At 48.6% G+C, this 12,173-nt stretch overlaps 3 protein-coding genes and 1 non-coding gene across 4 annotated transcripts; 2 read left to right on the top strand and 2 right to left on the bottom strand.

The window, feature by feature from the left end:
- Positions 1-220: 220 nt before the first annotated feature.
- On the top strand, positions 221-1,925 carry E1B28_003044 (uncharacterized protein; the record flags this gene model as incomplete). Its single annotated transcript, XM_043159997.1, has 3 exons — positions 221-1,074; positions 1,134-1,732; positions 1,795-1,925. The coding sequence occupies 3 exons, from the start codon at positions 221-223 to the stop codon at positions 1,923-1,925; spliced, it is 1,584 nt and encodes a 527-aa protein (XP_043001952.1).
- Positions 1,926-2,283: 358 nt separating this feature from the next.
- E1B28_003043 (uncharacterized protein) lies at positions 2,284-3,952 on the bottom strand. The gene is made up of 3 exons (XM_043159996.1): positions 2,964-3,952; positions 2,596-2,905; positions 2,284-2,535 (listed from the first exon to the last, which is right to left on the bottom strand). The coding sequence occupies exons 1-2, from the start codon at positions 3,910-3,912 to the stop codon at positions 2,670-2,672; spliced, it is 1,185 nt and encodes a 394-aa protein (XP_043001951.1). The 5' UTR covers positions 3,913-3,952; the 3' UTR covers positions 2,284-2,535; positions 2,596-2,669.
- A 578-nt stretch (positions 3,953-4,530) lies between these two features.
- Positions 4,531-4,625, top strand: E1B28_003042. Its single transcript has one exon. It is a non-coding gene; the product is annotated as a tRNA-Gln (tRNA).
- A 314-nt stretch (positions 4,626-4,939) lies between these two features.
- On the bottom strand, positions 4,940-6,252 carry E1B28_003041 (uncharacterized protein). The gene is made up of 4 exons (XM_043159995.1): positions 6,027-6,252; positions 5,798-5,934; positions 5,731-5,741; positions 4,940-5,668 (listed from the first exon to the last, which is right to left on the bottom strand). The coding sequence occupies exons 1-4, from the start codon at positions 6,198-6,200 to the stop codon at positions 5,127-5,129; spliced, it is 864 nt and encodes a 287-aa protein (XP_043001950.1). The 5' UTR covers positions 6,201-6,252; the 3' UTR covers positions 4,940-5,126.
- Between the last annotated feature and the right edge of the window lie 5,921 nt (positions 6,253-12,173).

Here is a 12,173-nt window from a genome sequence, read left to right as displayed (position 1 = left end):
TCCCCGTTGGGGCGATCCGTGAATTACTGCGAAGCTCTATGTTGAATATTCCGGAACCGAATGTTAAATTGTTGATTTCCTAGAATTCCGATTTTCCTTTGTTCACCTGTTCGCCGGTCTATTGTCCGCTCGATTTGGAAACCAAGACTCCCGCATCGTGTGGCTGACGACACCGTTCCCCATTGTTCCTTCATCCTTGATGGATATCTTTTGATGGGCCATGAGAAAGCCCAGCCTTGCCTATAAAAGCCTTCTTGGTTTCGTTTGGGGTTTGCCTCCCACATCCCGCGTTCTGTTTTCTGCCATGGCGATCCAACCTGACCTGACGCTCGAAGAACGTGCACCGAGTAGTTCCAATAACGTTACTAAGGACAGACCTACCATCTCTACGATAATCACCACTACCACCACAACCGCCTCTGTTAATCCAGACGCCCGCGATGCGCAGGATGAAGAGAAGGTTGTAGAGTCGTTAAACCATGGCGTCAAACGTCCACGCACCTCCAATGAAGATCCTGGGACAAACGGTCCTTTGACCGTCACGGTCATTATCTCACAAGGAAAGAGCGGCCATGCCACCATCCACAGTCGTCCCAGCAAGCGTCCTCGAACTTCTTATCACCAAGCGTATCTCTATCTCGATCCCCTTCAAAATTATCAACGAGGTCCTGGTGGTCATGAGGTCCTCAAGCCCACATACCGAGACTCCAAAGGGAACACTGCGTTGGGAGTCCTTTTATCGAGATGGATGACAACGCAGATTCTAGGCCCGGAATCAGAAATCGACTTGCGGAGTCTCGATAGAGTCACTACTCGCTCTATCAGCCAATTCGAGGCGATATTGAAACGTCTTAATCCCTCATCTACAGCTGTCTTCCTCGCGATGTATTATGTCGAGCGTGGTGTCTCCGCCGGGTTATCTTTCACGAGTGGGTTCAGTCTGAACATAAGCATGAAGGGTTCTTCTAGTCCGACCATCGAGCAACTGGTGTTGTACAACACTTGGATTTTCCTTATCGCCTTGTTGGTTGCCACGAATGTTATATATCCTGACAGGAAATTGTTGGGTCTGTGGTATGTTCTTCGCTTAATCCTTTTCCTGAAAATGTATTCACGGTCACCTCTCTCTGTAGGGTACAAACAATGCACTTGGAAGAACACCACATCAAAACCATGCACCGTCAATTCGTAATGATGCTAGACGACCAGCTTACCATTTCTGTCGACGCCTGGCATTCCTTTATCCACTCCCTCGAGTTATTCAACAAAGACACCCGTACCCATAACTCTTCCTCTTCTCGCCAGATAGTCAGCGATATTCTCACTGACGAGAGTCGAGGTAGCGATACATCTCACTCTCGATTCGTTGTACCTCTGTCTATCGTTCGCGAAGGAGAAGAGGAAGAAGAGGAGGAACCACGCCGCGCTCCCGAGGACATCCAACATGTAGCGACAGTTTTGGCGATCTTGTTGACACATACGATCAATGTGACGTTTGATAGGCGTGGCGTTCTTTGTGGTAGAGGTGACTCGCCGGTTGTTGTTGTGGAGAAGAAAATGTCGCAATCACCGCAGCGTGCAACTTCGAAGATCGAAGGAGGAGATCAAGTGAAGGCAAAGGCGAATTCTGTGACTCCCATGCCGCCAGTGTTTTCACTACCTCCTTCTGTGGTCACCGAGCAAGGTTCGGAAGCATCTGATGATGAGAAGAAACTTGAACGAAAACCTAATGGTGAGCGGACATTTGAGCTTGGTACTGTCAAACAGATCTTCTTACAAAACCTCTTCGCACAGAGCCCGATACTGAGGAAGCTGTCCGGTTTTCGTTTCGGTATCGAGAGCCGCTTGACAAAAAACCTTCGATGATGATTGTCCCCATCGATGGGACAGTGCGCTCGGTGACGATTTCCCAGCATGCTGAATGATTGCCATCGGTGTCACATTTATGGAAACTGGTATTCTACCTTATTCTGATATTAAACGACTGTTGTACGATCATGTATCTTGACTGTAACAATCAGCCTTGACGAGGTGTTCTGTATTCTGTATGTGTATCATTGTACTGATTCGGATATCCGTTAGACATGTATTTGTTATGATACCTAACTATCTTTCCCGATTCTTTTCATTGGCACTTCCTGAACAAGCAGGCCGGGCATCAGCATCATGCCATGGAAGATGCTTATGGGCACAGGTGCTTCGGCGCTTTACCATCATGATACACAAGATAGATAAGTCCAGGATTTCCTTTGTATGCCACGCACCGAAAATGGTCGTTATGGGCTAAAGAATTGCATACCAATGTTGAGCGCATGGGAGCGGCTACCCGGAGGAATAATTTTCCAAACGCCAAAGGTTCATTATAGTGTACAAAGAGAACTAACGGCTATTTTTAAATTCAAACTGGGATATGGTATTCCGATTTGCTCAATTTCGGACTATTATCATTGTCGGTAACTCACCCTCAATGTGAGTAAGGAGAATCTATGCCGTTGATACTGCCAGAGATCGCTATAGATGCGTTCAATAAATAGACTGCGAAGAGAAAGGTTTCAACAAAGTTCGAAGCGGAAAACGAAGAAAGCACGCACGTACCGCAGAAACATCGCAAACTAGATCCCTATATAGCACCCTCCAGCCGCGACTAACATTCAAATGCCTTTTCACTGTCACCGTTCGACAATCACTTCCCAGAATACATCATTCAGCTTCGCTGTTCTCTTTTCTTCAAGCGAGCTACGCATTCGACTCTCAACGCAAAGAGCACTCAAATCGGCCATCGGTCTCTCGAACGGCAGTCCAGCGGCAACGAATGTAGAACGACGTATCACATGCGATGAAGGCGAATACGATGAGGAAGTTACGCCGGAACGGGGTGTCCTTCTCCAAAAAGTCGTCGGGCGGTCTAAAAACAAGGTTTCGTTCAATATGTGGAACGTAGAACAAGAACCGAGAGAACGTACGCAGAGGTGGCGGAGGTTTAAGCAACTCCCCACCCATCGTTACACCGTAATCTCGTGCCCAAGGAGGTGTAGATACGAAGATGCTCGAGGGCGTGCTGAGACCCGAGTTGTAAGTGAACGTTGTCCGACTTCGCCGGAGAGGTCGATGAGTCTCGTATGTGCTGTACTGTTCAAAGCTCATCTGCGAGGCGCTTGCACTAGAAGCAGGCGTATATGATGCGGTAGGAGTTGTTTCTCCGTCCTGGGCATACTCGGGTTTGGAAGATGGTGGTGCGCTTCGAGATCGTGTTGGCCGATGTCGTTGATACTGTTGTCGTCCTCTCTGTGTAGGAGGCAGCAGCGTGATATGAGATTCTAGGGCAGGAGAAGATGGTGGAGGGGAATGAGGGATGGTGGTGGCGGTAGGAGTTTTTTCTGAGTCGACGGCAATCAACCTCTCTCTCTTTCCAAATCCCCCAGATCTGCTCTCCGTCATTTTGGCTCTGCCTCTACTGGAGTCGTTTGCCATTGGCTTGACCTGCATATCGTCTACAGAGGATAGAGACGATGTATCATCAGTCTCGTGGCCATCACCGTCCTCGCTGGGTTCACTGGCGCTGGCTGTGTCGTCACTGCCTTCCCGTCCTAAAGTCGTCGGTAAATCAGTTAAGCTGAGTCCCAAACTAAACCGACTCGAGCTAGCGCCGGGAGTGAATGTTGTGTATACACCGGATTGCGAATCGTTTGATAGTGGGTAGGTGGGCGCCGAGGAAAGTATTGTTAAGTCTGCCATGAGGTGGTGAGCGAAAAAAAGAACGACAAATGGTATCACAGATGAAGTGGTATAAGAAACGAAGGAACGGCCGAGCTCAAGGTCGACGTCGATGAGAAGAGGCCAAGTTGGAAATTGGAAGTGTGGCACTTGCAAGATAGCACAAGATAGCAAAGCCTTTGGTAAATACAACCACATAATTTGTGGGGCACGTCAGCGCTTCAGCACCGGACTTCGATGTTTCCCGTCAACATTGATTTATCCTTTCATCCTGGGTACATTTCGAATTTTCCCACTATGCTGAGACCTCTACTGGTCGAGGTAAACTATAACGACCGCTTCTCGACGGAGCTCTATACTCACCAGTACTTCGTGTCTCTAGACTGCCAAACGCTTGGCGATGTCAAATTGTCAATGATCGCCTCCTGCTCTCGCTTAAAGTTTCACACACGTCTGCTGTCAGTCACCAAGTGTGCTTAAAATTTAAAACGATGCCGGTGCATGTGGTGTTGGGATCAAGGCTGGAATGGTGCCCCTGGGTTCAGACAGCATTCATTCAGGTCTCACGCACCATCGAGGGTTCCTTGGGTCGACGCCCTTCGTAATGCTACAGCCTGCGCACGATACTTTGGAGGAGGTCGGGGAGATCTTATACAGAATCTGCGTCCAATAGCGATACTGTTATGCCGCTGCAGCTTCGAGAAGGTTCTGATTCGTTTGAACTCTGTTATTTTTGCTCGTTATAAATTAAGAGGTTATGTTCCTGTCTGGATTTGGATACAGTCGCTAGCCTTGGATTTGCCCAGTGCTGAATGCGCCCTGGTGGATTAGTGGTGAAATCATCTCGTTCTGGTGGCTCCTTTCTATACTTAATTCAACCGAGAAGGAGGGCTCGACTCCCTTCCGGGACAATCCTCGATGGTGTTTAATTTTCTCTTTCTCAACTCGCCCTCCAGTAAAATCGAGGGCAGCTTTGCTGGAAAGACACAGTGACAGGTGTTCTCGAAGTTGCATTTGCGTATATGTACACAGAAGCTAACGATTGACACCTATACCAACAGCTACACAACAAAGGGATCAGGAGCTCACCAGAGACATGGGCAGAGGGGAAGGAAAGGAGAAGGACTGGTGTCGCTCAAGGAGCACACCCGTGTGTCTTAGCACTAGACGGCTTGTAACACGTTAATCTGCAGAAAGAAAAAAAAAAAAAAGCTAACGATTGAAAGGTTTCAGCGGCACGCTTCCATCGAGCGCCAATTTCTGCCCATCATCTCGCAACGTCAAAGGTTACTTTACAAAAACATTTATCGACAGTCTCAGGTCTTGGATGAGTACTACTTAGCATAAGTCTCGAGTTGAGCGCTTTCCAGAACGAGTCGAACTCCATTTCTTGACTTACGAAAACACTCAACTTACGAACTAGTGACTCTCCTCGTGAAATCCAACAGGAGCTTGTTCGCCTCCTCCGGCTTCTCATAGAAAAACGCATGCCCGGTTCCCTCCATAATCACCACCTCTTTTCGCGTAAAATGTTCCCCCAGCATATCGACAATGATCGTCTTACTGGTCCGGTGTTGATCATGTTCCCCCTGCACAAAGAGTACTGGCATTCCATTCTTCCCGGCTTCAAACAGCTTCGTCGGATCTTGTTTCCGTTGCATTACGAGTCCCGTCACGACAGGTGGCTGAAACAAACTCGCACCCAACCATGCACATCGTGTTTTGATCGGTATAGATTCGGGTGAGACGAAGAGGGATTTGCCAAACGCGATCAGAGACTTTTTGTGAAACGCGACGTCGTCGGTTGAGAACAGTCCAGCTGCAGATTCGAATAGGGATGGAGGAACAACTTGAGAGACGAATTCCGGACCAAGGTGAGGGACGCTAGCCAAGTAGATGACTCCAGAGATGGTTTCGTGGCCCAGGTGTTCGCAGATGTCGGAGATTATGGCACCTAGATGGAGAGTTTTCTCGTTTGAGTTGGTCGAGGTGGTCAGGTATTCGAGTGATCAGTACCTGCTAGACTCCTGAGATGCGAGGTGAGTATATCTCTCTCATCGCTACGCGAATTTGCGAAACTCACCAGCCCGCAACAACAGGTTTAACCACTCCAAACGCTTTACACACAGCTGCAAAGTCATCTGCATAAAGCTTTGACGCGTGCCCCTCCTCTGTTTCTGGCATGACGCTACCCCCATGTCCACGCGGGTCATATCTGATCTGGAATCGGGGTGTGAATAGTTTTTAAGTTAGCTATTCACTTCGCATTGCGGACCGAGAGAGCTCCTTGAAAACTCCACAAAAGAACGTACCAAATAAAGCTCTTTCGTCAACTTGATATCCTCAAATTGTTTATCAAACACGAAACCTGGTAAAGTCCATCCTGGAATCAGGACTAACGCGGGTTTGGTTGGGTCACCTATTGCTTCGGCGTAGATGTAACCTCCGTCTGAGGATGTTACCGTCTTTGAAACGATAGTGTCCATTGGGACCGTAGTGTAAGCGCAGACTGGTGAAGGTGGAAGCAGAAATTCGCTTGGAACTAATTACTACATTTAGACAAACTCCTTCCAGGCTTCTTCCGTCATCCCAGGGGTCCCTCAACCGGCTCTGAGATTTAAACGTGATTTTGGAGATCCTGGAAGCGATGTTTATTCCGAAATGTCCGTTACAGGCAACGGACTATGGGAGATTTGTACTGTACTGGGTGAGAATAGGCTGTCAAACCGAATTAAATGGACGTCGTTTCGTGCTTGCTTTGTGCCCAAGGTAAACGTGTATCATGGATTAATGGGATGTTTATAATTTATGTACCCGCTTGCATCTAGCCAAATTTATACATACAGTGTCTAACTAGTAAGATTGGAGGACAAAATGAAATTAGTGGAGTCAGCATACGCAAAGGTGCGTCCACTCGGATCCACAACAGTGTATATTTCCTAGTGATGTGCGGGCTCGGGCTTGGGCTCGGCTTGAGAGGGCTTGGGCCTGTAAATTCTCAAGCCCGAGCCCTGAGCCCAAGCTCCGGGCACTAAGCCCACGGCTTGGGCCTGGGCCCAGGCTTACTATACAAAATTTTAAAAGAAGTATGGCTGTAAAAATATCATGTAGACGAGTAAGTACGAGTAGCCTCAGACGTAGTAAGACGACTCTATTTCACCTGTAGACGAGTAAGTACGAGTAGCTACAGGATAGGTAATGAGTAAGTTAGAAATGATAATAAGGAATAGATATACTCACCCTCAGACGTAGTAAGACGACTGAGGGTGTCGGATCTGCAGGAACAGTATAAATGACAGAAGGTATTTGAAATAGTATCAGGAACAAGAATGGAATGATAAGCAATAGAATGATGAAGAAGAGAAAGGATCGATCGACGATCGAGTACCTACGTACCTACGGCGTGCGCCACATGTAAAGTATCAAGTGCGTTCCTCAACACTCCCCCTGGCGCCACGCCTTCGCCAGTCCAAGTTCAGTAGTCCCACAATTTTCTGGTGGGTTGATTTAGGAAGTGGTTTAGTAAGGATATCCGCGACGTTGTCGTGAGTTGAGATAGGTTTGACTTCAATCTCCCCATCTTGAACGCGATCCCGCACATAGTGGTAACGAATTTGCAAATGTTTTGAAAGTCCATGAGCTTTTGTCGTCTCCGTGAGGCTGATTGAACCAAGGTTGTCACAGAATATGGACATGGGAGAGCCTTGAGGAAGAAAGATCTCGTCTAGCCAATTCTTCATCCACATCGATTGCTGGGATCCTCTCGCTAACGCAACATATTCGGCTTCGGTAGACGATAATGCGACGATCGGTTGACGTTTCGACGACCACGAGACAGGACCTCCTCCCATAAAGAAAACGTACCCGGATGTTGACCTTCTGGTGTCGACACATCCAGCCCAGTCAGCATCAACATAACCCTGCGGTTTCAATCCAGATCCAGGGTGGCCGTCATTCGTCGCCTTGTAGAGTAGACCATAGTCCAAGGTGCCGCAGACGTATCGGCAGACCCCAATGAGTAATTCCCAATGCTCAGGACCCAGATTAGCTTGTACTTGACCCAGTACGCTGCACGAGTAGGAGATGTCTGGCCTTGTACTAGAACTCCCCCACAGGAGGATACCCAGTAGAGGTCGGTATGGTTTTCCCTTCATGAACTCAACTTCGTCACTTGAAAGATCGTGTCGAACACGAACCTGAACCTTTGGGGGTAGGGGTGTATCGAGTGGATGAAGGTCCCATAAGCCGAAATGCTTGAGCGCCTTTTCGAAGTATACAGATTGGCTAATTGCAATGTCGCCGTTCAGTAATCGTTCGACAGTGAGACCGAGAAGAAGGTTGAGGTGGTCCACCTCCTTAAGGTCCCATTTTCTCGCAAATTCGTCCACGACGTTGTTGGCTTCGGGAGTAGATGAGGATGAACTGAAGACGTCATCAGTATGGGTTGTAGTGAGGGTGTAGGATTGTGAGGTTTTCCTGGATCGAACACAGGGATCGGCTTTGGATGTATAGTAACCTAGTTCTCGGTATTCGTTCTCGAGAGTCTTGTACCAGATGTGACCGGATTGAACGAAACCGTATAGCGGTCGTTTCATCAGGCAAACCTTCTGCTCCTCCCCCTGCCTGACGAAACCCTTAGGTTGCTTCATGTAGACAGGTCGGTCCATCCATCCGTTAAGATACGCTGCTGAGAAATCAAATTGCCGTGAAACCAGCCTTTCAACTGCAGTAACCGCCATTGTCATTCTCACCGATTCCATCCTTGCTACCATGGCCCATCCTTTGTCATAGTCCACCCCTTCAATCTGCGTGTCCCCTCTACCCACCAATCTCGCTTTACATTTCACGAAATTTCCTTCTCCATCAACCTTTACATCATATACCCACATACAGTCAACTGCATGTTGACCTTCTGGAAGATCCACAAGCTCCCAAGTGCCCCTCGACACCAGCGTTTCGTATTCAGTCTTCATTGGTGGTAGCCACAAATCCGGTTCTCGCATAGCCTGCTCAAAACTACGTGGGACCCTGATGTTTCCTGCTTTGACCTCGCTTGCCAAAATCAACGCCTTCGACATCAACCCTGCCGGATCAAAATCTGGTTCCCAGGCATCAATAACATTGGCAGTAGGCCGGGGATTGTCGTTTGCCCAATCTTGTTGCGCCGCGCGCTCTTGCTCTTCGCGCATGGTATACTCCTCAAGACGTAACTGCGCTTCGGACGGCTTTGCAACCCTGGTAGAGTATCGAGACGGTGGTGGAGGTGGAGGCCTAGGAACCCAGATGCCTCGATTTGGCTTGACGGGCGCTGGGGGTGGAACAGGAATCGTTGGCTTGGGAGCTTGGGGAGGAGTGGACGGCGGTTGAGGAGGTAATGAAGGAGGCGTAGTCGGACGTGAATTGACAGGTGTGTGAGCTCCATCTGTCGAGATTGTGCTTTTGACAGGTGTAATGCCAGGGTCGAGAACACCGTCAAATTCGTCTTCAAATTTCGACGGCCGCGTCCTATGCACCAGACCTTCTTCAAATACGATATCACGAACTTCAAACACACGGTTCCGCACTGGGTCGAAGATCCGATAACCCCTGCGGTCCATGTAGCCCACCATGACACCCTTCCACCCTTGCCTGCCAAGTTTCCCTTCAACACGGTCTAGGTCTTTTACCCAAACATCTGCCCCCCATCGCCGTAGATGGGAAACATTCGGTTTGACCCTAAGACCAAACCATTTTGCCCAAGGGATCACATCAGGATGGCGAGAAGACGGAATAAAGCCCCGAACGTAGCAATGCGCTGCAGCTGATTCTGCCCACCATTGTTTTGGCATCTTCGCATCTTCCAACTGTGTCCTTGTTCCCTCAATAACTGTCCGATTTCCCCTTTCAACATGCCCATTCGCTGATGAGGAAGCTTTAGGAATCCTTTCCATCAAAATGCCATTATCTGTGCAATATCCGATGAAGAGCGCATTATCAAACTCGCGCCCCAAATCGAATCGAACACGCTTCAGTTGGTAGCCGGTTTGCTTCTCCGCCATTGCTCTAAACCTCTTGAACGTATTGAGAAGGGTGACAGCATCTTTCGAAGATAGGAAATATGGGATTTTAATCGAGGTTCCACCGTCCGCACATAGAAACATGTACCACGCCCCGCCACGACTTCTTGTTCTCGACCTCCCCCACAAATCCAAGCTGACACGCTCCAGAGGATTTACTTCAGGGATAACTACATCATCAAATGGACGCCTGGTAATTTTGCCGTATATGCAGTCTTCGCACATGCCGCTAACAGACCTGTCCGTAATTTCTAGGCCATCCACAAGCGACTGGTCAGCCATCCGAACGATGGCCTTCACGTCTCCATGGCCGAAACGTACGTGCCATAACTCAAGACCGACAGGCCTATTTTGAGATCTGGCACCTTGTACCACAGCCGCTATCGGTACGTCTGTCACTTCAACTCTGTACAGTCTCGTCGAGCCGCTTAGTTTCTGAAGTTCCCCATCAACAACGTTCTTCTGTGTCTTCGGATCAACGACCATCAACACACCATTGCCCCATACGCCATGGAATCCTTTCAAATCCAACGCAGGTAGGGATATCAGATTCATGGTGAAAGATGGAGTGTACAACGCCGGGACAAGTAGGCGCCTAACTTCACCATTCCTTAAACGAACCTTGAACTTCGCAACTCCTTCTCCTTCTGCCCGAAACCTGTTATCAGCTGTGTTCCCTGTCACTGCACCTGGCTTAAACTGGACAAAATGTGTGCGTTCAGCAACACAGGTGACGTTGGCACCACTATCAAGGTATGTCGGAACATTTGACTGACTGCTATTACTCAAGGAGTTGTCCGTAGAAGCAAGTACATAGTTCAAAGTCCCACCCAGTCGACTATCTACCATTCCATGGCCTGCCCGATACAATCCAGATCTGGGGGTCATGGAATGAGTAGAAGTCAACATATGGTCGAACTCCGAACACATACCAGCGTCGGTCAAATCCCCCAAAGCATAGGTCTCGATGGGCGAACACGTTGCAAGAGATGCAGCAGCCGTTGGAACAGTAGCATTTACGACATTGGCATTGGAAGTGGAGGTGGATGGAGTGGCATTGGTAACAGTGGTGAAACGAGGTTCCTTTCCTTTGGGTGCCCTCCACCACTTAGGGGCCTTCCCTTCTCGTCCGCCTCCTGCAGCCCAGCAGTTTTCCTTCAAATGACCTACAACGCCGCAGTTATTGCAAGTGGGTCGGGGACCTTTAGGTTGAGTTGCGGTGGCTAACGCTGTTGGATCGGAAGCAGTAGTCGAAGTGGGAGAGTCTCGATTCAACCAAAGCCAATATTCGGTAAGTCCAGCAGTAACTTCCGTAAGGACAGTTTTGCCTTGGTGGAGCTGAACTAGTACGAACCAGGAAGCAGGGAGTGAACTGAGAACAATCGATATCATTCTTGCATCATCAATTCCACATCCAACATCATTTGCGACCTTGCGAAGCTTCTCGAGTGTTTTGAGGTGTTCCTCAAGGTTTCCTCCCTCTTCGAGCTTCACAGCCTCGAGCTTCTTCATGGCGATATCCTTGTGGATTTGCGTGGAAACTTCGAACTTGGACTTCAGTATACGCCACATTTCCACTGCCGGCATTTCTGGTGTAATTCCGTGAGCATCTGGGTCGACGACATTTTGATAGATCATCCCGGAGACATGCCCTTCACGCCATAACCACTTGTCGATAGTTGGAGTAGTGGAACTGGGAGGGGTAGTAGTCTGTGCAAGGAGCAACGATGGAGACGTCGAGTCTGGTTTAGGGATCTCGCCGTTAAGGTAACCGAGAAGTCCCTTGCCTCGGAGAGAAGATGTTGTGAAGTCCCTGAAGGATCCGTAGTTCTCAACGCCTTTGAGGCGACGTTCGTCGGGAAAGATGGGTACATTGGCAAAAGATGAGGACATAACGAGCGGTACGTTTCTGACTGCGAATCTGTAGACGAGTAAGTACGAGTAGCCTCAGACGTAGTAAGACGACTCTATTTCACCTGTAGACAAGTAAGTACGAGTAGCTACAGGATAGGTAATGAGTAAGTTAGAAATGATAATAAGGAATAGATATACTCACCCTCAGACGTAGTAAGACGACTGAGGGTGTCGGATCTGCAGGAACAGTATAAATGACAGAAGGTATTTGAAATAGTATCAGGAACAAGAATGGAATGATAAGCAATAGAATGATGAAGAAGAGAAAGGATCGATCGACGATCGAGTACCTACGTACCTACGGCGTGCGCCACATGTAAAGTATCAAGTGCGTTCCTCAACATATCAAATTTTTAGTACATTCTATGAACCCAGACCCACCTTCCTTTGTGTCTGTTGAACTTAGTGCCAGAATTTGGCAAAGAAAGCCGTTTGGAAGTAATCGGCAACAGTGGGGGCCAGCAGCCGGCATATATTTACGGCAAATTT

Source organism: Marasmius oreades, chromosome 11 (assembly GCF_018924745.1).
Source record: "Marasmius oreades isolate 03SP1 chromosome 11, whole genome shotgun sequence".
Lineage (NCBI taxonomy): Eukaryota > Fungi > Basidiomycota > Agaricomycetes > Agaricales > Marasmiaceae > Marasmius > Marasmius oreades.
This window is presented reverse-complemented; position numbering and strand designations above follow the sequence as displayed.

Bases quoted from the DNA above. Each gene is read 5' to 3' on its own strand.
- E1B28_003043 (XM_043159996.1), bottom strand. From the start codon at position 3,912: ATGTGGTTGTATTTACCAAAGGCTTTGCTATCTTGTGCTATCTTGCAA. The intron at 2,906-2,963 runs GTACGTTCTCTC...CCTTGTTTTTAG, and splicing joins TAAACCTCCGCCACCTCTGC to ACCGCCCGACGACTTTTTGG.
- E1B28_003041 (XM_043159995.1), bottom strand. From the start codon at position 6,200: ATGGACACTATCGTTTCAAAGACGGTAACATCCTCAGACGGAGGTTAC. The intron at 5,935-6,026 runs GTACGTTCTTTT...CCCCGATTCCAG, and splicing joins TGACGAAAGAGCTTTATTTG to ATCAGATATGACCCGCGTGG.